General features: G+C 42.0%; 1 protein-coding gene across 6 annotated transcripts in view; it reads right to left on the minus strand.

The window, feature by feature from the left end:
- DOCK10 (dedicator of cytokinesis 10) overlaps positions 1 to 26,701 on the minus strand; it is a 482,217-nt gene that overhangs the window by 253,027 nt on the left and 202,489 nt on the right. For all 6 annotated transcript variants that reach the window (XM_082248984.1, XM_082248983.1, XM_082248985.1 and 3 more), the window contains exon 3: positions 11,418 to 11,507. In XM_082248984.1, coding sequence (XP_082105110.1) covers positions 11,418 to 11,507 — 90 coding nt within the window. The remainder of the gene's footprint in view (positions 1 to 11,417; positions 11,508 to 26,701) is intronic.

The raw sequence follows: 26,701 nt of genomic DNA on the forward strand, positions 1-26,701 counted from the left end.
TACATTCCTGGAATGCTGGGATTGCTAACTGTCACATATGCTTGTGTCCTCCACCAAACTGTCAAACAATCAAATAGCTGGTGTCATAACTGATCCCATGTGAAGCACCATGGCAGTTGCAGATCAAACAGAAGCGGCTTCCTTGGCTATAAAGGATAGAAGGGTTTATTTCAGATTTAAAGCTGTCAGCAGATAGTTACATAGTTTGTGAGGTTGAAAAAAGACATCAGTCCATCCAGTTCAACCTATGATGTGTGTGTGTGTTTGCTGTTAACCGTACATTGTATACCCCTGTATGTTGTGGTCTTTAAGGTGCCCATCTAATAGTTTTATAGTTACATAGTTTGTGAGGTTGAAAGATCGTCTTCTACAAACTCACTAGTGCCTAAAAATACAACTGAGCATGTGCAGAGCAGGGTGAGACCATGTATTACTGGATATCAAAAAGTATATACACTTATTTTTATCAAAATGATTTACATTTGCAAAAGGAGCCAGCCTGAAGTGATCTAGCAGGATTTAACTTTCTGACTAAAGTTCCATTCCAATAAAGAAAACTCACCATAAGACTATGAACACCTTTATCTTATTGAACCTGGATCTTATTTAGCTAAATTAAACTTAAAGCGGAGCTCCACCCATAAGTGGAAGCTCCGCTTGTTTGCTTCCTCCCCCCTCCTCTGCCACATTTGGCACCTTTCAGAGGGGAGAAGATACCTGCCAAAACCAGGTACCCGCTCCCACTTCTGGATAAACAAATACAATGGGTACATAAAAAACTAAGGATCTGATTTTTACTAAGGATCTTAGAGCTGCTTGGCATTTCTGTTAAAGAGGAAGTAAACTCAGCTATAAAAATCAATATTTTAGAATGTATTTAACCACTTAAGCCCCGGAAGATTTTACCCCCTTCCTGACCAGGGGGTATTTTGCGATTCGGCACTGCGTGACTTTAACGGACAATTGCGCGGTCGTGCAACGCTGTACCTAAACGAATTTGGCGTCCTTTTTTTCCCACAAACAGAGCTTTCTTTTGGTGGTATTTGATCACCTGTGCGATTTTTTGATCATGCGCTATAAACAAAAAAAGAGCGTACATTTTGCAAAAATAACAATATTTTTCACTTTTTTTTATATGAAATTCCCCCCAAAAAAATGTAAAAATCAAAATTTTTTAACATTTTCGGCCAATTTGTTTTATGCTACCTATGTTTGGTAAAAAAAATCGCAAAAAGCGTATTTTGATTGGTTTGCGTAAAAGTTATCGCGTTTACTAACAAAGGGAAAGATTTTTGTCATTTTTGTTGTTTTTTTTTTTAACGCGTAATGGCGGCGATCTGCGTTTTTTTTTGCGGTACTGCGACATTGCGGCGGACAGATCGGACCCTTGACTGAGATTTTTGACACTTTTGGGGTTACCAGTGACATTACTGCAGTAATCAGTGCTATACATATGCACTGTTACTGTAAAAATACACTGGTAGTGAAGGGGTTAACTTTATTTGAGAGGGAGGGGCTGTGTGTGTCCCTAGGGGCGTGCTTTCTACTGTGATTGGCTGTGGCTTGAGCTGTAAGGACACTGATCAACGGATCTACATAGTAGATCCGTGTGATCAGTGTTTTTACACCGAGGAGAATGACAGGCAGCTTGTTTACACAAGCTGCCTGACTTTCTCCCTCTCCCCCCCGCCGATCGCAGAGTGGCCGGCGGACATCGGGTCCGCCGGTCACACGCACGGGGGGGTCCGTGACCACGCGGGAGCGGGAGCGCGCCTCCGGGGGCGCGCGCTCGCTCCCTAGACCCTCACAAGCAAGCGACGTAGCCCTACGTCAGTTTGCCTGTGAGGGGCTGACCGCCGACGTAGATAGTCGTGCGGCGGTCGGCAAGTGGTTAAAGGACATACAATATTAATACATTACACATAAAATATTTAAATCAGAACCTTCTTAAAATACCTTTTTTTTTAAGTTACATTTTTTCCTTCTTCCTGCTCTCCGCTGCGCCATGTCATCTCCTCCTTTCTGCTCCCCCTGCAGATGTCATTTCCGCCCTGACTGCATTCTTTGGCTGAAATCTCTCAGTGTAATGCAGACTCTCTGTGTAATGCTGCCGTGTTTTACTCTCCCTCCCCATGTGTGACCTCTCTTGTTCACTCTCCCTGTGAGATAAGGAAGCAGGAAGCTTCATAGCTGTGCCGTTTTTTTAGAGCAGGCATTGTTATGTTAATGAAATAGCACACATATCGTGCCGTGAATTGAATGACAAACTGGGCATGCGCCGATGACGTCATCAACTTTTACAGGAAGAATTACAGGAAGATTATACAAGTAAGTAATCTTTTACAAGCACCAATCTATTGCTTTCTTTAGACAGATTAGAATGAGCTGAAGTGTAAATGGGGAGTTTATAACCTCTTTAAGTAGTTGACTTTTAGGAAGGCGCAGTCTATTTCCTCCCCTGTAGGTTGCCCTCGTCCCTAGCGGCATTGCAGTGGAGAGGAAGTCAAGAGGAACTTAGTTCCTCTATGGCAGTGGTTCTCAATTCCGGTCCTCAGGACCCACTAAAAGGCCAGATTTTAGGTATTACCTTGGGGAGATGCAGACTAGAATACTGCAATCACTGAGCAGCAAATTATATCACCTGTGATGTATTTCAGTTATCTTGCAAACCTGGCCTGTTAGTGAATCCTGAGGACAGGAGTTGAGAACCACTGCTCTTTGGTTTCCTGGGTCACTGGGAAAGCTATTCAATTGGATGCCGCCACTCTATGTGACTCTGCAGCCATCTTGGGTCAGGCAGAGCCTGTTAAAGGTCCTGGCTCACAAGGCTTGGCACACATTTTGTAAGGGGATAGAGTGAGGACAGGTACCCCATCTGGTAGGGACAGAACTAGCAACAGAGAAAGGTTCCTGACAAAGAGAGAAAGCATAGGGCTCACAACTTCTCTTGACATTTCCCTGCTTGGGTACGAGGCAGCCAGGCTGCTTTCTGCCCCTCCTAAGAGGCACTGTCAGTTCTGCTAAAACCAGCTCTCTACACGCTGTTGGATCTGCGAGTGTTCCCAGCCAGGTTGTTCTCCCAATGGGCTTATTGTGAATTATTTTTGAATCATTTCAGTACAAGTTCTTTCATCACACTTGGAGTGTGCGTATAGTTGCAGCCAAATTGTGCTGCACCCCACCTACAGAATGATGCAGGTTCTGTAAGGATAGACTTCTGATGATCAGTAACAGAGGGAAAGGGAGCATTTTGGTCGTTTTTCTACATTACATACTGACAGTGTGTTTCCACATATAGCAAGTTTTTCTTTTTAAGTTTATTACAGACCATATCGCTCGTCCCATGTCAGAAACACTAATCTAATCATAGCACTGCTGACAGCATCAGCACAGAGAACAAGATAATTTTTAATGCAATTCCAAGTAACAACACGAATATTGTTATGGCCAAACAACACTAGATAATGGTTTAAAAAGCATCATTCCACAAGAACAGGTGAATCAGATCTTTGTCTGCCTTGAATATGCAGCTTAATTTAATACTATTGATTTTGTGATCTGCTGCTAAACGAAATTGAGGACATTTCAGGCAGATTGCTTCTATCCAATATAACTGTGTGCCAATATTCATGTTGTTGATGTAAACACATTTATATGGCTTGCCCACAATAACAAGCCGCAGCTCTTTTTTGCTTAGTCTAGTCTTACCTATTTATTCCTGTTCTATTTACAGAATATTCAGTACAGCAATGAGAGCTATGTGAGCCATGATGACATTGAGTGCCAGTTCACATTGGTGCGATGCGGGAACCCTGCAAATCCACTGCGGGTTCCCGCACAGTTAACGACACCCCCAGAATAATTTGCATATCGCAGTGCAGATTGTCAGTTCGGACAGGAATCGGATCGCATGGGTGTGAACACCCATGCGATCTGATTCTGGTGCAGACCTAAAAAAGGGTCCTGTGCGACTTTGGTCCGCATGAGATGCAAATTCAGCCATACAATCTATACGGCTGAATTTGCATTGCACAGACATCACATGTGATTTGCATAGCAGTGTGGTGCAAATGTCTGACATTGCATATGTGTGAACCCGTGTTCCATAACCCATAGAACCTGATTTTACTTTATTATGGCTAGATCACTAAAAAGAAATAGAAAAGGCTGCCAGGACTTATAGCACTGTTGCTGTATGCTCTGTATACTTTCTATATGGGATATTTTTCAAGCAGGTATAACACACAAATGAATGCAGCTCTTATTCCTTAAAGCGGAACTTCACCCAAAAGGGGAAGTTCCACTTGTTTGCATCTTCCCCCCTCCTCTTTAACAATTGCCACTTTTCTTGAGTTGGGGAGAAGGCCTGTCAAAACCAGAGGAACTGAGCAACAGTTTGCCCCCCCCTTCCTTCTCTTGCAGCCATCTGGGAAACATCACAGGTCCCAGAAGACTGCAGGACTAATCACAAAGTGCAGAGCGGCTTCACAGCCGTTAGTTAGGATGCCCGCGCCTGGACCCAAAGTTGATTGAAAAATCAGCTCAGGTGAGGACGGCGCTGGATCCCTGGATAGGAAAGTGTACTTATATTAACCACTTGCTTACTGGGCACTTATACCCCCTTCCTGCCCAGGCCAATTTTCAGCTTTCAGTGATCTCACACTTTGAATGACAATTGTGTGATTGTGCAACAGTGTACCCAAATTACATTTTTATCAATTTTTTCACACAAATAGAGCTTTCTTTTGGTGGTATTTAATCACCACTGGGTTTTTATTTTTTTTCCTAAGCAAACAAAAAAAAGACCGAAAATTTTGAAAAAAAAAAACATTTTCATATTTTGTTATAAAGTTTTGCGAACAAGTAGTTTTTCTCCTTCACTGATGGGCACTGATGAGGTGGCACTGATAAGACTGCAATGATGGGTGGCACTGATGGGCACTGATGGGTGGCACTGATAGATGGCACTGATGGGCATTGGTATGTGGCACTGATGGGCAGCACAGGTGGGCACTGATGGACAGCACTGAGAAGTGACACTGATGGGCACTGATTGTCAACACTGATGGACACTGATAGGTGGCACTGGTGGGCACTGATTAGCAGTACTGTTGGGCACTGATAGATGGCACTGGTGGGCACTGATTAGCAGCACTGAAGGGTGCTGATTAGCAGCACTGGGGGGCAGTAAGGGGACCAATGTCCCTCTAACAGAAGCCGGTTAATGTCTTTCTTCTTTTCTTTACGCTGACAGCCAACCGGCTTCTGTTTACTTCCATGATCATCTGTCATTGGCTGACAGCTGATCACGTGGTACAGGACCTGCTGTGATGGACCCTTTACCCTGCTCTGTGATCAGCTGAGTCCCAAGGTCTGAACACTTTACAATCACTTAAACTTAGGACAGTAATGAACCCAAACTTTACTCAAAGACATACAATTCTGCATAACAGTTTTTAAAAAGACAGTAAATGGGAGTTCTCTAAAGGACTTCATTTCTAATTCATTTAATCTTAGGTATGTTTGTGGAAGTAAATAGAAGAACTTATAGAAAACATTACATTTGATTGTTAAAGCGGTAGTACAGCCCACTTTGTGATTTTTACCTACAGGTAAGCCTAAAATAAGGCGTACCTGTTGGTAAAATCAATATCTCTGGATGCAGCTGGTGACATCACCAGCTCATGCGCTCCGAAGGTCTGACATTTCATGTTGGACCTTCAGAGCTCTGTGCTGTAAACGAGGGCTCCTGGGTGCATATGCGGGAGTGACATCATCGTGGCTCCAGCCACTCACAGTACCGGAGCCCGCAAACCCGAAACAAAGACTGGGGAAAGATGTCAGCCCTCTGGAGGGCTTCGTTCTGAGGTAAGCATTTCATAATGTGCTAGTACGAGATGCATACTAGCACAATATGCAATTGTCTTTTTTTTTTTTTTTTTTTTTAAATGCTGCGGTTTACTACCACTTCAAATTTTTAATGGATGCTATTTTGTATTTTAGAGATACGGATTGGTTGATTTATTCAATGCAGAGATAGGCTAGGAGTCTGTGTGCCTTGAAGTTAAATTTGGGCCAGGGATGGCAAAGTACTGTCCAAGTAAGAGTCATTATAGCTGTAGCATCAAGGATTGAACAGAGCCGGAGCACAGCCAAAGGAAACAACCCTAACAGTAGAATAGAACAACAGGAGTTTAGAAAAATAAACCTATTTCCTTAAGTCAAGATTAAAAAATGCTGAAAATAAATAGTTACTCATTATTTATGACTTCCTACAGCATTTTTAAAACATGTTTTCTTAGGACTGCTTTATACCACAAACAGAAACATTCCCCTGAGTGCTGCCATCCTAGCAAATCTAAAGTTTATCCACATTTAGTCTGATCATTAGGGATTATATTAAGCCACTGATCACATTGAAGCGACTTTTCATGCAATTTGACAGGTCAATTCGCATGATAAGTTGCAGCCTATTGCTGGCAATCGCTTAAAATTTGTGCGTTGCTGACTTTGCGGTGCTGCATTGATTTAACAAAGGTGATTCCTGCGCTACTTTTCATGATTTTGGGTGTGACTTGCATAGACATCTGTGCATGAAGATGTCTTCCAAGTCACACCCGAAGTTATACTGACATGTGGCTTTCAAATTCTGCGATTTCATATGAAGTCGCACCATTTCAAAGCCTCAGTCAATGTGCTTGCGGGCTTAAGAAATAATAGGTTCACGCACAACGCACCCACTGAAATTGAAAACATTGAGGTTGATTTACTAAAGGCATATAGCCTGTGTGCTTTGCAAGTACAACTGCAACCATTTTCCCCAGAGCTTAGTGATCACCACTTTGTAAAGAATACCCAATCAGGTGAAAGGAAAAAAAAAAAAACAGCATTTTTGCTTGCACATAATTGGATGGAATTCAGCAGAGCTTCACAACACTAAGCTTTGGGGTAAATGAGACTTACAAAGTGCACAGTCTATTTGCCTTTAGTAAATCCACCTTATTGTGTTGACCTTAGAAAGAAAGACACTTTCCGTCCTACTATCTACACTGTGTGGCACACAACATTATGAAAACATGACATTTTACTTGTTCTAAATATTTATGTACTTTAATCAAAGACACCAGTGTGCCTTTTACTTCAAAAGCAACACTTGGCAGCAGACAGTCCTTATAAATGTTGCTTCTGTGTCTTTGCCTTACGATGATTCCCCAGCCCAGTCAGACTTTAATCTTCTACTATGCCAGCTCTGATGAAGATTAATCCTTGAAGTCCCTGAAACACATTCATACATCTTGTTGAACACAAATAAAGCCTATTCAAGAATTATAGCAACGGAGTGGCACATTCAACTTTTGATTTCTTTCCAGATTCAACAAGGACCACCTTAAAGTCTTAAGACTAAAAGAGCCATCTAGCAAGCTACATAAGCTTTTCATCACAAACCACAAGACATAAAGAAGTCCAGCACTTCTCCCTTTCTCCACTATACATCCAACGTTCTAGGACACTCTCTTCAGCATCTACCCACCAGGTGCTTAGAAGCTACTTTCAGAAAAATGGCCCACTTGTTAAAAAACATCTACTTGGCACTAGATTTTCCAGAAGTGTCCCAGTTGCCACTTTTTACTGAGTTTGACTTGTAGCTCCACCTTTATTTTCAGAGTCTATTAGATATGCAAATAAAAACAATTAACGCTTCCTTTGACTTATTTGGGGCTCTTATTCGATGTAACTTATTTTGCACAATTGCCTAGCTTTCCTGGCCACAGCTGCTCTCACTCTACCGGTCACAGCTACTGTGGCATCTCTAGATCACTTCTGGACAGTGTTGCCAACCTACCAGATTCGAATTTACAGACAAGACTCAAAATTTACTGGCACAGTCAAGTTTTTACTGGCATTTCCAACAGTTACAAAATTACAGTTTAAAGTGCAAATTTCAGTATTTAGTCCACAAACAAGAACAATATGCCATCATCAATGTGATTTAAGGTAGATAATAACTATTTGCTGCCCATGGATGTCCTCGGGTTGCAGTAGTTCCACCGGGATGATGCCTGCACCTACAGGCATCATCCCAGTATGAACATTTTCAAACCGCAATTCCCTTTGTAGAAGAAGTGATTTGAGTGGCTAAATTGGCTACATCGATCGGTGGCGGAGGGGGCCCCACCCCCCTCCCGCTGCCGCTGCCTCTTCTGGGCTCTACCCCAGATCTCACCATAAAGAGGACAGTGTAATAAATCATTGTATCACAAGTTTTTATGAAGTTTTTTAACTAACTATTAATAAAATTTGTTATATTTTATACTCTCTGGATTTTTTATATTTGATGGTCACCTGAGATATAATTAAAGTCCCATCATTGTCTGCCTTTGGACTACTCTCCATAAGGGGGACCTTTCACAGCCATTTCTGTCACAAGTGATGTTGTTCATCCCTTGTGATAGTAATAAACTTAATCCCTCCAAAAAAAAAAAAATAATAATTTTGAATAAAAAAGTAATGATAATAAAAATAAAAAATTTAAAGCTCCCCCATCCCCCACGCTTACGCGCAAATGTGAACACATAAGTTAATCCCGCATGCATATGTAAATGTGAGATATCACCGCAATATATTTAACACCAAGAGAGAGCAATATATTTAACACCAAAACTCCTGTGTAATACTAAACTGGTAACCTGTAAAGGCGTTTAAAGCGATGCCTATGGAGAATATTAAGCAACGTAGTTTGCCACCATTCCACGGGCAGACGCAATTTTAAAGTGTGACATGTATCTATTTACTCAGCGTAACATCATCTTTCCCATTATACATAAAAATTAGGGTAGCTAATGTGTTTTTTTTTTTTTTTAGATTAATTAAAGTGTATTTTCTCAAAAAAAAACTGCATTTGAAAAACTGCTGCACAAATACCGTGTGACATAAAAGATTGCAACAATCGCCATTTTATTCTCTAGGGTCTATGTTAATATATATATATATATATATATATATATATATATATATATATATATATATATAATGTTTGGGGTTTTTAAGTAATTTTCTAGCAAAAAAAGAATAATAAAATAGATTTTTACATGTAGGATCGAAGTGGCAGGGATCCAAAATGGTTAAGGCAAAAAAATAATATTTCTTATTTTATTTTCAATATAGTGGTTAAGTAGCTCAGGGACAGGACTCAGGAGGGCAAGGAATTAGAAAGGGTAGGCACACACATGACAGTGTCTCTCACAATGAGCACAGATGATGATGACACCTCACAAACACAACACATCCCCTCCTGAGTCACAGTGACAGTCTCTCTCCACAGCAGGTGGTCCCTTTAGTTCACTCCATTCCAAACAGTACTGACAGTCTCACTCCTGGCTTGCCTTGTTCCCGTCCCACAAACCTGCACAAGAGGCTCCGGTTGCCCTGCTCGGCTCCCTTGCACCATGACATCACACAACAACACGCTCGGGCACTGCCTCCGCCAGACCTGCCCCCCACCGGCGCTGCCTGAACACACTGTACCAAGCACTTTAATGGTCTCTGCCAGCCCTGGAGCATCACAAACACATTTTTTAATGGCAACCTTTTCCTGTCACTGGCATTTACTCGCAGAAGAGAAGTGCCCATTTTTTTACTGGTTGCCAGTAAAAATACTGACAGCTGGCAACACTGCTTCAGGGACATATCTTACTTACATCTTGTGTGGCTTTCTTGCTCATATCTGGCATGACATCTCTCATTCACATCAGCTGGGACATCTATTGTTTACATACAGAGGAAACCTTTCCCACATCACCAACTGATACACATCGTCTGTGGAGTTTATACCTCATTCATCTTTAACTTGGGATCTATTGCACTTTACAGATCACTCACACTTTGGATTTATACTAGAACCCTAAGTTCACCTATTGGATACAACTGACAAAAAGTGTTATAACTTGACAGATCATTGCCCAGTACTGCCCATTGGTTAGCCATTGCTGGACTTCATTACCCTGCAACATCTTATCCCTCAACAGAAGATGGTGCTTCAGTATTTTAAAAGACTCATATCTGTTCCAACCTTATCCTATGGCCACCCAATAGAGCCAAACTATTATCAGGACTGGCTGCTGCAGAGCATCTGTGTTCCAGCTACTATACCATACAAATCTGCACTTAACATGCAGGGGCCCACAATGATCATATAGAAGCCACCCGAGCTTTATTGAATTTACTCATGGAATGTCTCAACTTCAGATTATGATGTCACAATGGCAAACAATCATAATATGGCTATATATATTTTTTGCCAATATACAAATCAGAGACATAGAGCCAGTTCATATGTATACCCCATGACCCCAAGAGTACACTAAACAAGATTTACCTATACCCAACCACAATTATCTTATCAGGTAAAAATGGGACATATAATCTATGTAGCTAGACTTCAAAATAGTATGGAAACTAAGAGAGTAAAAGTGTTCAGTTTTTATAAACTACTGTATAGGTTATTGTGTTGAAATGAATGGTAATACAGTGCATTCAGAGACAAGTAATTGTCAACAAACCATTTTCCTATAATAAAAGTTGTGCTGAGATGCACATAAGGTCAGCGAGATAAAAATTAACATGACAAGACCACTAAATTAGTGACATTAAAGTCATTTCAGACATTAAATCTTAACAAAGCACATTTTTCTATAGCGTTTAATAGCCTCTCTCCAAAGCACTAAGTGTCATGTCTCTCTGTCTAGTTCCTCTGTTATCAGCATGAGTCCCTTCTGACAAGTTTTCCCGGACACAAAGATGTAAAAAGGTGACAGGGGAGGAAGCTGCAGCACACAGCCTGTAATTTACATCCAGCTCCTGTGTGTTGTGTGAGGGGGGGGGGGGGGATTTGTCCCTCCCATCCAAACAGCTCTAAGAGCTCTTGCACAGTGTATAACTGCAGCTCCTTGCCCCATGCTTTATGAGTCTGTGAAAAATACTTACATAAATGTACAGGGGAGAAGGCTGCAAATAAACAAGGGCAACTTATGTAGGAAGATATGTTTCACCTCTGTGTATCACCTGAGGCCAGTCACTTCACTGGGTATAGGTAAGGGTTTACAACCACTTTAAAATATGTGCCCACTGGATACTCCATTATAGTTCTTTGATAAAAAATCTAAGGACTGTTTACTGTTTAAGAAAACATATCAATGGAATTTAATGCTTGGCAAAAAGTGAATGAGGAGGTCATTTGATAGACGAGTACAGCAGCCCAACAAACTATTCAAACAAGTTTCACCAACATACATTACCAAGTGTTAATATACTTTGCTTTACCCCAGTCAGAAAACCATGCCACAGACTTTCTGTAACTCCTCCTTTTACTTTAACCGCTATGTACTGAGATTTAGTTCTCCTTAGTCTATAATATTTACCTCTTTTACCAGTAAGTGTTTTGCTTTTTGTTCAGCATCTTCAGGTACTGTAGAATATACTGTTTGGGTTCCCAGTGGGATAGTCTCAACCTGAAAAGAGAAGGCACATTTTAGATAATGCTATATATTTTATAATATATATTTCTATAATATTTTATAGCATGGGCAACAAGTATTTTAATGCTATACCTAAATATAACATGCATAACCCCTGTTCTTAAACCAAAATCGAAATCACTCTCACCTCCTTCATCTGGGCAGGAAAAACTTCTAGGCTAGCTAAGTCTGCTTTACAAATACCCCTTACTCTTGGTGGCTTTGCTCTACCTTTCTAATATACTACTGGGATAAAGTGTTGGTCATAATATACTGGTGATTTGCCTAGCCCCCGAACCAAATTAACAGTAATACTGGAAGCTTCACTCATCTAAGCAATTTACCCTTTTGAGGCCCTCATTGTAACCGTGCCATTACCACCCCATGAAAACCACTCTCATGGTCTGGCTAGCACAGGTTATAAAGTTGAAAATTATTTTTCTCCGTACACAACTCTTTGGGAGCATTCCAACCTTCCTCATTTGTAAAAACAAATGAACCTCAACTTTGGGCCTAATATAGAATTAAATCTTTACAACACATCATGCAACATTGGATTTTGCTACATGTAAGGACACTTTTCTTTTACCCAATTCTATGTTTTTTCTGTTTTCACAGCTAAGACAAGTGGTAGGTTCACAATTTCCAGCTCAGATACTATTAAATTAAAACTTAATTACTATTAAAACTATTAAATACTATTAAATTCTGACCCTAGAAAGCTTTCAAATAACTGATGGGCTTAATAAACCACTCTCCTCTCTGAACAGTACACGCTATGATGAATATGTTATTGCAACTACTGTAGATTGACCTATCTTTGTCAAAGGTGGAAGAGAAATATTCTGTCTTTGACTAAGGATAATTCAACATTTTTACAACACTTTTATGCCTGATACAATTTTGGCCAGAGACACACTCATCCAGCTTAAACTCTTACATAGGGTATACTACACTCCACAAAGACCGTCCCTTATCTACCCCAAACCACAGATATGTGTCATAGATGTGCTGCAGAAATAGGTACTCCTATTCATGTGCTGTTGACCTGTCACTGATTCCACAACTACTGGATAGAGGTGGTTGCTGTTATCAATGAGGCGGGAGAGTTGTCCCTTTCCATTAATCAGCTTAATTTTTTTTATTTCGTAATAAGGATTACATCAAGGTCTCCTGCTTGAAAAGCTGTTTATTTTCTACTCTACCTTTAATGCAAGGTGTGAAATTCTCCCGTGTGGAAATCACCCTCTCCACCTACAGTTAGTAATTGGAAAACAATGATCAATGGGATTTTCCCTTGTATAAACCTTTGGTAGTCAGAACTGTCCTATGAAATGTGGGCAAACTGTATTGACACCCAGGGCCTAACTAAGTTTAAATATGGTTCATGATTTAGATTCTTATACCAACTGTTTAGGGAAAGCTGCACTGACATTCATTACTGTCTATTTTTTTTTGGGGTGGAAATTTTATATTTTATTTAAATTAAAAAAATTAAATGGACCTAAACTGTCATTTCATATTTGAGGACACCTCCATCCCAATTGAATACATATAAAAAGGAGAAGATTGCCCGTGGGACTTTAGATGAGGTGGACCCAATAGTCATAAAACTCAAGTTGAAATGTATCTGGTTTATTGTATAGAACCAATATACAAAAGTAAAACAACATGAATGTTTGACATACACAAAACAGAACATGGTCATACAAATATATTAAAATATCTTGTAACAGTAACAATATGCACATCAATACAAATGTCTTGAAACTCGACGCACGTTTCGTGGGTCACATTGCCCACTCGTCAGGAGTGTAAGTGTGCAGGCAAGTGTGAAAATAAATGATTGTTGTTGTATTATAAACATGCAGGGTTGATGGCTATTGGAGTATGAATGCTCAAAAATAACCCATGTGGGGAGACAGCATACTCACAAACATAGCCGCGTCATTGTGCTTAAAACCAGTGCATCCATACGGCGGCGGCCAAATAGTCCAACAGGGAGCTGAGGGTGCAGGATCCAGAGGCATTGTGTCAATTCAAGGAGAGCAGTCAGAATGTGTTGTATGTATATCAATCATTTACACTTTTTCATTTAGAGACTGGCCAGGTACTTGATTGATATACTTACAACACATTCTCACTGCTCTCCTTGAATTGACACAATGCCTCTGGATCCTGCACCCTCAGCTCCCTGTTGGACCATTTGGCCTCCACCGTATAGGTGCACAGGTTTATATGTGTTATTTTTGAGTATTCATACTCCAATAGCCATCAATCCTGCATGTCTATAATACAATAATAATAATTTATTTTCAGACTTGCCTGCACACTTACACTCCTGATGAGTGGGCAATGTGACCCACGAAACGTGCGTCGAGTTTCAAGACATTTGTATTGATGTGCATATTGTTACTGTTACAAGATATTTTAATATATTTGTATGACCATGTTCTGTTTTGTGTATGTCAAACATTCATGTTGTTTTACTTTTGTATATTGGTTCTATACAATAAACCAGATACATTTCAACTTAAGTTTTATGACTATTGGGTCCACCTCATCTAAAGTCCCGCGGGCAATCTTCTCCTTTTTATATTTCTTTGTGTGTAATTTCCTATTTCCTTGTCTCTCGTCCCCCCTCCCCCTTCTACATGTTTCTATATACCCATTTTGTATTAGTCTCCCCCTCTTTTTGGACTCTACCCAGCATTGTAATTCTTCTTAAATTTTTTGGGTCACACACAGTTTATATGACTATGCTTTAGTATGTTTCTTTTGTAATTCTATATGAACAATTATGTATAATGTCACTGATGCTGTACGCTGCAACATGTAATTGCTGAACTATCTACCTTTTTTAATGTTAAGTCTATATATGTATGTGCGTACTTTTTTGTTGGAAAACTCAATAAATATTTTTCTGACAAAAAAATAATATATATATATATATATATATATATATATATATACTGTAATATTTTAGGGTTATTTAGCTTAGTGTAGAGCCTACCAGTGAGCTGAGTCCACGCCAGTTGTGCCGTTCAAGGGCTTGTTGGCCCACTTTTATTAAAGGAAAAGATTAAACATAGTCCATCCAGGGCTTTCAACTTTACACAGTCATAAAGCAATAGCAAACGAATACTACCAAGCCTCCTGGCTCTCTGGTCAGCACTGCGGCTCAGGCTTTGACCTCAGTCCTCTTGACCATGTAACAGTGTCCCTGTTTGGTACACACTCGATACCCCTACTGACACTCTCATCTACAGCTTCCTTGCCGCTCCAGCCCACAGGTTTGGGCCCTTCGTCTGCTCTGTCAGACTGCACCCTGCAGACATGCACACATCTCTCGTGCATACCAGGGCTCCTCGGTAGGGTAGAGCCCAAAACCCTGGTCTACTAAAAAGGCCCAGACACACCTATACAATCAGTGTCCTGGATGTTCCCAAGACCTGGTCCCTGGATTCTAGGTCACAACCTCCTTCTAGACCCTGGCAGGGCAATGCTCTGCCACAATATATAGTACAGACCAAAGGTTTGGACCCACCTTCTCATTCAAAGAGTTTTCTTTATTTTCATGACTATGAAAATTGTAGATTCGCACTGAAGGCATCAAAACTATGAATTAACACATGTGGAATTATATACATAACAAAAAAGTGTGAAACAACTGAAAATATGTCATATTCTAGGTTCTTCAAAGTAGCCACCTTTTGCTTTGATTACTGCTTTGCACACTCTTGGCATTCTCTTGATGAGCTTCAAGAGGTAGTCACCTGAAATGGTTTTCCAACAGTCTTGAAGGAGTTCCCAGAGATGCTTAGCACTTGTTGGCCCTTTTGCCTTCTCTCTGCGGTCCAGCTCACCCAAACCATCTCGATTGAGTTCAGGTCTGGTGACTGTGGAGGCCAGGTCATCTGGCGCAGCACCCCATCACTCTCCTTCTTGGTCAAATAGCCCTTACACAGCCTGGAGGTGTGTTTGGGGTCATTGTCCTGTTGAAAAATAAATGATGGTCCAACTAAATGCAAACCGGATGGAATAGCATGCCGCTGCAAGATGCTGTGGTAGCCATGCTGGTTCAGTATGCCTTAAATTTTGAATAAATCCCCAACAGTGTCACCAGCAAAGCACCCCCACACCATCACACCTCCTCCTCCATGCTTCACGGTGGGAACCAGGCATGTAGAGTCCATTCGTTCACCTTTTCTGCGTCACACAAAGACACGGTGGTTGGACAAAAGATCTCAAATTTGGACTCATCAGACCAAAGCACGGATGTCCACTGGTCTAATGTCCATTCCTTGTGTTCTTTAGCCCAAACAAGTCTCTTCTGCCACTCGTTTTACTGTACTTAGCTGTTTTTTTCTTGTTATAATACAAATTCTAACCAGGGCTGTCTTTATTCTTGATTGGACCCTGGGCAAAAAATTTCTTGGGCCCTCTTGAATCCACTTAACTATTTGGGGGCTCAAGGGGTAGCTGCTTTGGGCCCCACAACAATGACTAGACCCGGGGAAGCTGCCCCTTTTGCCCTGTGTTAAAGACAGCCCTGATTCTAACAGTCTCTTCAGTAGGACTATCAGCTGTGTATCCAGCTGACTTCTGCACAACACAACTGATGGTCCCAACCCCATTTATAAGGCAAGAAATCACACTTATTAAACCTGACAGGGCACACCTGTGAAGTGAAAACCATTTCAGGTGACTACCTCTTGAAGTGTGACACTACAATTTTCATAGTCATGAAAATAAAGAAAACTCTTTGAATGGGAAGGTGGGTCCAAACTTTTGGTCTGTACTGTATATATATATATATATATCATGCAAGCTATGAGTATCTCTAGAAGGTAGCAATAGGACAAAACAAATAAGAACTGGGATATATGCTAAAATATAAACAAAGAATTTCAGAGATTATATATATTATAGATTCAAAGAATTGTCTTGTTGAAAACACAGTTTTGACTAACCGATAAATAGCATTGTACATTCTCGCTCTAGAAATGATCTGCATTTCAGGCAGCGGGTAAGCCATTCTGATTAACAAATGCTGAAACAGAATTTCTGCTCAGGGACAGTCAGACTTCATATATAATAACATAATATAATATATAATATTACAACAAAAAAGAAGCTATGAGGAAGCATAGCTTGCATATGCAGATAGTAAATATACTTGCTTTTATGTACATGTAATTCTACAATCTTTCCAAAGAAACATTTTTCAGCTTATAAGAGTATTTACATTGAGCTGATTAAATTCACAATTATTCATTGTCTGTATAAATTACAAAACGCTGCAGTCTACCTTTAGAAACAGAAGTCTTACCAGAAAGAATATATATATATATTGTAAGGGTTTAGCTCGGTAGCGGGTGTGGGTGACACAGAGAGACAGCCGAGGAGTGGTTGAAAACAACGGTCTATGATTTATTCTTCCAATTTGCTGCTAAGAAGTGCAAGCATCCAAACAGCATAAATCAAACAAACATAAAATAAACCCTGGCCACTTGGGGCGTCTACCTTCAGAAACACAGGAACCTACCTATGGTGTTTGTTCCAACCTCCTGCTGGGCAGACACTGCTGGTCATACAGCAGAAAAAACAATAGTCTATTTGTTTTCTTTTTCACACAGAAAAAGTCAAGACCCCCTCACCTTCAGAAGTCTCTCAGCTCACTGCTCTCCTTAACGTACACAGCCTCAGGATGCAGCAATCAGTAGTCATCCTCTGGATAACTTATAGAGGCCTTAATTGTCTCATTCTGAATAGCTGAAGCTTTCCAACGTCCTTAAACCTTTCTGGCTACCTCTGCAGCCGACACCCGATAGTAATTATTGAGTTATCTAAACAAGGCAGAAATGTATCTCCCGTCTGTGACAACACCCACAGATTTACCTGACTTCCTGTCACAATATATACACACATGCACACACACACACAGTGCTCAGCATAAATGAGTACATTCCAACAGATTTGTCAGAAAACCTTTACTTTCCTTTCAGAATCAACATTTTCAAGGCCATGTTGCAAAAATAAATATACCCCAATGAAAGTATTAGGAGCAAAGCTAAATTTTAGACAAGATCCTAATTAACAAGAATTCAACAACAGGTGAGTCTAATTATTCATTAAACGGGTGCCCAGCAGACAGGGGATTATAAAAGGGCATTACTTAACAAAGAAAACCCCTTCCCATTTCATGCTGTCCGCAATGGTACCACATGGAAGAGAAATGTCACAAGGCCTGAGAAAGAAAAAAATGTCTTTACATAAGAATGGTGAAGGCTACAAGAAGGTCAGCAAAGCTTTACTTATCAGTCAGAAGACTGTAGCAAAAGTGATACAAAAATTGAACAAAGATGGAACTGCAACCATCTCACAGAGATGTCCAGGCAGTCCACAGAAGTTAACACCTTGACCGTAGCGTCCTCTGATGAGAAGGGTTGAAGAAAATTGTCATGCAAGTTCACTGCAATTACCTAAAGAAGTAGAAAGCCAAACTGGGGTGACTGTTTCCCGTGCCACAACACAATGTACACTGCAGAGGAATGGCATGCGTGGGTGTCATTCACGAAGAAAGCCTCTCCTAAAGTCCATGCACAAAAAAGCCCACCAGGGCCCATGCTGAAAGTGAAGAAGATTACTGAGACTCTGTGAGGTGAGAAGTAAAATGAGTATACATTTAACATGGTGGTAGTGTCCTTCTGTGGGGCTGCATTAGTGCTGTTAGTGTCGGGGAGCTGCATTTCATTGATGGTATGAATTCACAGATGTACTGCTCTATATTGAAAGAGAAGATGCAGCCATCACTCTGTGCCCTTGTTCGTCGTGCATTTTTCCAACATGACAATGATCCAAAACCCACATCTAAGGCCACTGTTGCATTTCTGAAGAAAAACAGAGTGAAAGTGATATAGTGGCCATGTATGTCTCCTGATCTGAACTCAATCGAACACCTATGGGGAATTTTGAAGAGACAATTTGAGCATTGCTCTCCATCCAGCATCCAGGCTCTAAAAGAGGTCGTTCTTGAAGAATGGAAAAAGATAGATGTTGCAATGTTGCCAACTTGTTCATTCCATACCTAGAAGACTTGGTGCTGTCCTTACAAATTATGGAGGTCATACAAAACACTGGATGTAGTTGTTTTTGTTGTGGGGTGTATTCATTTTTGCATGAACTAATTTGAGTAAAGCTGAAGATTTTGCAATCTAAGTTATATTATTAACCACGCTTTATGTAATGGAGCTAAACTAGCCTTCCATCGACTAGAAGAAAAATGTTTAAGCCTGTTTCTGCCTGTATATGCCTAAAAAAATGCAAAAAAACACAGGAAAAAAAATGCTCCAAAATTGCCTGTAAAAGCTCTCGCTCAGATGTAAATGCAGTCTTAATCTCATCAGGCCAATACATTATCACACTCAACTGGTAATGCTTATTACATTGCACCAAGTAACAAACTGGCACATGGTAAGAGATTTGCCGGATTCTTAGCACATACCCGTTTGGCCTCAGCCCTAAGAAACAATCCACACCCACTGTAGATGAGTTTAACCCGATGAAAAGGTGGCCATGATACTTCTGCTTTGTGTGTTTCTGATCATTTTAAAGATTCCCCAAAAGCTGTGAGCTTTTACCAAGTGAAAAAGGCAGTCAAAGTCTAATGAGATATTGGCCATAAAAGCAGCCTAGAAAGTCAAAAGTAAAAAATCAGTAATCAAACTGGAACAGACTTTCAGTAATATGTTTATGGATAGACCCCATTATCGTGAACACTAAAGGTTGATAAGCTATTAGCTCAAACCATAGGTTAATACAGTTTAAATTCATCCATCATCTGCATTATACACCTCAGAAGTTGGTCCGTATGGGGGTAGCCCCGGGAGCCGCTTGCCCTAGGTGTGGCTGTCTCGCAGCGGACTTGCTTCACATGTTCTGGTCCTGTCCCCATGTTAGCGGTTACTGGACATCTATTTTGCCTTTTTTACTGATAAGCTACATCTATCGGTCCCTCTTACTCCTGAGGTAGGCCTGCTGGGTGTGTTGAATGACATTATACACCGTGTACGCCCTAGGATCCTGCTCCGCATCCTATTGTTCTATGCCAGGAAACTTATTTTATTACATTGGAAGAGAGCTGAACCGCCTACCATGCAGGAGTTCTATGCTTTGGTGCGCAGTGATGTACCGTTTTATAAGCTAATTTATAAGAGTAGAGGGTGTCCTAAAAAGTTCACTAATGTCTGGCAACCTTGGCTTGATGTGGAAGACTCGTATTGGGCAGATGCCCCTCTGCCCTCCAGCTTATCCGTTGACTGAATCTGAGTGGCCCCGGATGTTATGCGGTTTATTTTTACTGAATAAGATGTATGTTATATACCCCCCCCCCCTTTTGGGGGGTGGGTACCTGGAGGTAGGGGAAGATGTGTGCATGAGGATGTGTTGGTGTGTATGGTGTAGTCTTTTGTTGTGTGTTTAAGTTCCTTGTTGGTGTTGTTAATCTTGTTGGTGTGTCTTTTTCTCCCCCCCCCCCCCACCTATGTTTAACCTAGAGGGTGTTTCTACTGTGGTGACCGGTTGGGTGCGTAGCCTTGCAGTTGCTTGGTTCTCCTGGTCTTCTGTGGTATGCATTCTCTTTTTCCCCCTTCCCCCCCTAGATTTGGGCCGCTATGTCCCCTCTCTATCCCCCCCCTTCATTGTTAGGTTAAGATGTCTTCTGATACCATGGTGTACTTTACATGCTTGCCTTACAATTTTTTTATGGGCAATGTCTGCCCTTGTGTTTCTTTGTTACTGTTTTGCAAAAACTTAAATAAACACCTTTTAAAAAAAAAAGGTTGATAAGCTCCACATGTGAGCTGAGATCTAAAACACTGCACAGTGGATTATAGAACTAAAAACTATGAATTGCAAAATGTACAATGCCAGGTCTGTAGACCTTCTATAATGGATTTACTTAATTGAAAGTAAAACAGTTGATCCTTTATTTTCTGAAATTTGTATCCTATGCAGATTGAACAGTGCTTTTGCTGATATGCAAAGTGACTTTTTAAAAGTCAACAGCTAAACCCTCGTTTCCATCTCTAACTACAACCTTGGCCACTGATGTATGCAAAGAGCAGTGGTACATGACTGTCACACAAAAGGACATAATTGTCTTTAATGTGTAGGTTGTGAGTGACACTGGTAATGACTGGTAAGCCATTTGTAAGTTGATGAATTAGTACTTGCTAGTGGTTTCTCTAAAGCAAAGGTGATTCCCCATTAACATTGAAACTGCAGGCAATACTCTAAGATTGCATTTGGTGTAGCAAGTGGATGAGTCTAAGCTATTAAAACAAACGTGAAACTAGCCTATTTAGACTGCATACTACACTCTTAGAAAGATGCATGTCAGATCCCAACAGTAACAATGACTAAACTGTAAAAAGCAAACTTCCAAATCCTAGCACTCAATGCACCCATTTAACATCACCCTCGAAATAATCAAGCTAGGTCCCATCTGAAAGCTGACTGTGTTGGTGCGAATTCCAGTTTCTGCAGGTGTGCTTTGTTATGGGAATCCCCAAAGATTTTATTCTCTTATGTGTCACCTCTTATGAATATTCACATACAAAAAACAGTTTAGGTACAAAAAAGGCACATATTAGCAAGTTAAATGTAATCTGCAGCCAATTACATTCTCAAGATCTTCAAGATGAAGTAAGTAAAACTGTTTATTTATACAAAATGTGCAATACACATTAAGGAAAGATACGTATAAGCATTGCTTTGGAAATAAACACATATTCCATAAGGATTTCATAAGGTACAAAATGCAGAGTATTAGGCATGTGCCCCTACTGAAATGACACCATTAGGATCCGATGTAAACTTCTTTCCATTGCACAGCAGATTCTAGACTAGGAGAGAGAGAAGCAGCACAAGGCATAAACCAGATATGCTTCAGTGCAAGAAACATGCTGATGGGAAGAGGAAGCACAGTGACAGGAAGGTGAGATCTTCATCAGATAATCTCCTGCCTCTCCTTTAACAGCTTAGTCACAAGTTTGGGGAGGGACAAGACTTGTAAGGCCCCTTTTACAGGGGTTTTCCGATCAGGTCTGCCTGTCAGTTTTTCAGGCAGACCTGATTGGATGCTCCATTAACCCCTATGGAGCAGCGGAATGTCAGCGGTGACATGTCCACTGACAACCTTTGCTATCTGATCCGATCCTGTCTGTGCATTTCAGACGGGTGGAAACCCTATTTTCCCTCCGTCTGGTGGATCGGATAGGATTGGATGAAAACGGACAGGCAGTCCGTTTTCATCCGATCTTCCATAGAGGAGAGCAGGGATCTGACAAGTCTGTCTCTGCAAAGTAAGCGGAGACAGACCTGTCATCAGCCTGCTCAGCGGGGATCGATCCCCACTGAGCAAAACGGAGTTCGCCGGGAGGAAAGCTCGTGTGAAAGGACCCTAAGTGTTACTGATCTGCAGCAGAGAAAAATCTGATAGAAAACTTTTTGTGGGGTTGCAGAGCTACGTAAATCTCAAAACTGGATGGACAGAAATCCAATTCAGGTAAACAGCTCCCATGTATGAATTTCATGTGTGCATTTAGCTGTTTACCTGTAGTTATCTTTTTATGGTACATTCACAGTGAAAGGTATGCTCCTTTTCTCCAACAGAAAAGGGCCACACAAAGCTTTGTTGGAAAATACTTTTTTGTGTGATGTAAAAAGGGAAATGTGAAACTATACACGTGGTTTTAACCATTTCCTATCCAAAACTAAAGTTATGCCTTTAGAATTACTTTAAGGTGTTGCCGACCGCCCTATAGCAGTTTTACAGCTACAGTGTGACCGCTGTGTGCAGGAAAAAAAAAAAGTGCCACAGTGGACAAAAAAAACGGAACGGCCGTGTGAAAGAGGCCTAACGTTTCCAAGCATTTATAAAGGAAACAATCATTAATGCATCATGAGCAGGGCCGCTGATAGGGCAGTACAACCGGCCCTGTTGTACCGGGCCCGGCCCTATTAGCTACACAAGGGGGCCCGGGCAGCAGTCCAGTTATTTTCTCCATGATAAAAAAAAAAAGGATTTTGCAAACACTTTTACTGGGATGGCATGTGGGGGGTATAAATACATTTTCCTGGGCCCCATTAAGCCAATAGAGGGGCTCAAGAGGTTAATGCAGTAGAAGGACTTTTTTCTTATTTTCGGGCGCATGCGTACAAAGCGCCGTAGCCCAGTGCTGATTTGCTGCCATATAGTTCCGGTGAGCCGGCGCCACTGCCCACTGTGTTCCCTGGCGGAGGGATATTACTTTGCTCTGCTCAGCTCGCGCCTCCCGTTCTCAGCCTCAGGTGCTGAAACTAGTGTGAGACTGTGAGTGAGATGACAAGCGGCTCAGCAGGCGACCGAGGAGCAGGAGAACAACGTGGCTGCATTGGACACAGTGAGTGCACAATAAAGTATGGAGTCCTCACTGTGTCCTATGATCTTCAACATGAAAATCACACAGGCTGCCCAGTCAGCACATGTCCTGTCAGTGTGTCACATGACTGTTAAGTGCTGACTTTGTTAACTTATGGCTGTACTGAGTGTTACAGACTGTAACACAGTACAGCTATAATAAAGTCAGCACCCCCAGCAGCCAAGTGACACACTGAGAGGGCATGTGCTGCATGTGTGATTTTCATGCTGAAGATTATAAAACACAATGGGATGCTACTTTAAACTTGCTGAGCTCTGCGTTTTTACTCCCCCCCCAACAATCCCCTTTAACTGCTTCCTGCTCAGCGATGTACAGGTGACGGAAGGGGGTCCCTCCCGCCAACGCCTTTACCGGGTTCTCCTAAGCGATGGGGGAACCTGTTAATAAGGCGACCAGCAGCATTCGCTTGCTGGGACACAGTGAGAGGAACTGATGTTCCTCCCACTGTGTGACGTCAGAAAACGGAAGCAATGAGGATTTTATTATTTCTGGTTTCTGTTTCATGTAACCAAGCCATTACCGGCTTGAACAAGCATCTGATCAAACCGCTCCTGGTTTGATTGGATGCTTTGGAGGCCAGAGGAAAGATTTGGGGTCTAACAGAGCCCAGACCTCTCCATAACCTGTCATGGCCCATGCTATCACAAGGGATGTTGTTCATCCCTTCTGATAGCAATAAAAGAGATAAAAAAGAAATGTAAAGATACAGTGTAAAAAAAAAAAAAGAGAGTTAAATAAAATAAAATGTAAAACTTTTTGTTAAAGCTCCCGTTCCCCTGTGCTCATGCGCAATTGCGAACGCAAACGTTAGTCCCGCGCGTATATGTAAATGGTGACAAACCTGCATTTTGTTTTAAGGTGGGGCCAGGGGTGGGTCGAGGGTGGAGTTGAAGGGGGCCCCGTCAGGTAGGTTGTACGGGGCCCCATCATTTCTAACAGCAGCCCTGATCATGAGAATATTTTGTTTTATATGCAAGCACTGTAAATAGCTGAATTTGGCTTAGTCAGCCTTTTTTCAGTCTACTTCACAGCAGAGGTCCCACTGGGGGGAGGGAGAGGCAGCAATAGGAGCCAGTCAGTTGTGCTGCAGTGCAAGGAACATGCTATTAACATAGCTCCCAACTGTCCCTAATTTCGAGGGACTGTCCCTTATTTGGAACAAAGTCCAGATGTTCCTCTTTCATCCTCATTTGTCCCTGGTCTGATCTATATAGTTGTATATGAAATGCACTTTTAATCTTTCAAAAGGTGTTTTCGGGGGTAGGCACGGACCAAGGCTGTGGGGGACATTTTCCAAAGTACAGACCTTTGTGAAGGACACCAAGGTACATTTCGAATGAAAACCATCAAAAAAAAAAAAACTGTCTACTCTCTGGCCTAGTTCTAAAAGTACAAATAGGTTTAAAATAACATTTATATAAAGACTGCTTGTGGTATACTGTTATAAATGGTTTTAAAGATTTTTAAAATTCTTACTATATATTTTTTGGCCATGGCAGGTCCCCCATAGATCCCCCTTTAGCGCAGGCAGGTCCCCCATAGATCCCTATTTAGAGCAGGCCAAGCCAGGGGGAGGGTTCCCCATATAGATCCCCCTTTAGAGCAGGCAAGAGCAGGCAGGTCCCCCATAGATCCCCCTTTAGCGCAGGCAGGTCCCCCATTGATCCCCTTTAGAGCAGGCCAGGCCAGGGTGATTGTTCCCCATATAGATTCCCCTTTAGAGCAGGCAAGGGCAGGCAGTTCCCCCATAGATCCCCCTTTAGCGCCGGCAGGTCCCCCATCTCCATACATCCCTTTAAGAGCAGGCTAGGATGAGGGCCCCCCATATAGACCCCCTTTTATAGCATGCAAGGGCAGATACGTCCCCCATAGATCCCCCTTTAGCAGAGGCAGGTCCCCCATAGATCTCCTTTAGAGCAGGCCAGGCCAGGGTTAGGGTCCCCCATATTAATACATCCCCCTTTAGAGCAGGCAGGGGCCGGCAGGTCCACTGTCCCCCATAGATCCCCCTTTAGCGCAGGCAAGGGCAGGCAGGTCCCTCATAGATTCTCCTTAGAGCAGGCCAGGGTGACGGTCCCCATATAGATCCCCCTTAGTGCAGGCCAGGCCAAGCAGGGTCCCCCTCCCATATAGATCCCCTTAGAGCAGGCCAGGGTCCCCCTCCTATTATAGATCCCCCTTAGAGCAGACCAGGTTTCCCCTCCCATTATAGATCCCCCTTAGAGTTTGCCAGGGTCCCACTATCAGTATATAGATTTCCTTAGAGCAGGGCAGGTCCCTCCCCCATAGAATAGTGCCGATCCCCTTAGTGAGTGACTTGACTTCAAGACAGTTCTTACTTCTCCTACCTTAGACTGTCTCAAGTCCTCCAGCCTCTCTCTCCAGTCCCCAGTCCAGTCCCCCCTGCTGCAAGAAGAATATATTCCTTCCTCCATCCAGTTCTCAGGTGCTGGGGGACCGCGCTGCACAGTGCACAGAGACAGTCTAGTAGTCTAGACCCTAGAGACTCACAGTCCCTCCCCCAGCCAGGCCCAGAGAGATCACTCCGCAGCCACGCAGTTGCATAGGCAGGTGTCTCTCTCCAGCACCACTCCACTTGTGGGTGGCGCCAGCCAGATAGAGCTGAGGTGGGACTCGGGAGCCGCCGAGCCGAGAGAGGCCAGAGCCATCGCATCGGGTCGGGATTGGTCGTGAGTCTCAGAGACAGTGAGACTCGAGTGAAAAAAGTCAGTGGCGACGCAACGGACCCAGCAAGGACCGCTCATGGACACCAGTGTCTGTGTGCAGACACCTTGCTGATCCCTAGTGTGTTTTTCAGTGCTAAACCTTTTATCCGATTTTTTTAATTGCTGCAAATTAGTAAATTTCAAAAGCTAGTATAAAGGAATAGAAGTGGTAATAAAAAAGCACTTGTGGGTTTCAATAATCTTTTTTTTTTTAATTTTCCTTTTAAAGGGGGTGTGGCAGGTGTGTGTATCCTATGCCTACATACTTTTTATAATTGGTGTCCCTCATTCCCATCTCAAATGTTGGGAGGTATGTATTAAGAGCATAGAACAGAGTGCCAAAGAGATGAGCTCATCAGCTTGTTTCTTCACCTTTGCTGTACAGTTAGAGGCTGGGGGTGGGGTGGGGAGGGGACCTGTAAGTGAAAGTGTAACTGCAGCAGGGAACAATCAATTCCCCTCTCCTGCCAGAAAGGGCCATGCTGTTTGGCAAAGCTGTGCAATTCTCAGGACTGGGTGGAAAGAAATATAGGTAAAACCACTTACGTATATGTATTTTGTCCACGTTTGGAGCTCAGCTTAAAGTAATACATAGGTGCAATAAGCTTGAAACCAGCAATATCCTAACTAAACTTGGTGGACACGAAACACATGTTTTAATGAATGACCTATGCTACAGTTCAGTATTAACCACTAAATGCAGATTCCACTATTAAAGTGGAATTCTATGCTAGATCTAACTAACCTTAAAACGGCTCCCGGTCCCCCTCCAAACTCCTATTCTAACTACCCTGCAGAAGGAAATGCTTATGCGTATCTATTCTCAGTGCTCTCCAGTCTGGTCACGTGATCTCCCCAGCAGCTGGCTTCAGGACAGCGTGCTGACAACGGCTGGAATACCTGGCCGGTGACATCCCTCATAGACTTACTATGGTAGATACATTGTCAGCTATCCCTCCTCTCCACTTATGCCAGC

This window comes from Pelophylax lessonae, assembly GCF_965119305.1.
Source record: "Pelophylax lessonae genome assembly, chromosome: 3".
NCBI lineage: Eukaryota > Metazoa > Chordata > Amphibia > Anura > Ranidae > Pelophylax > Pelophylax lessonae.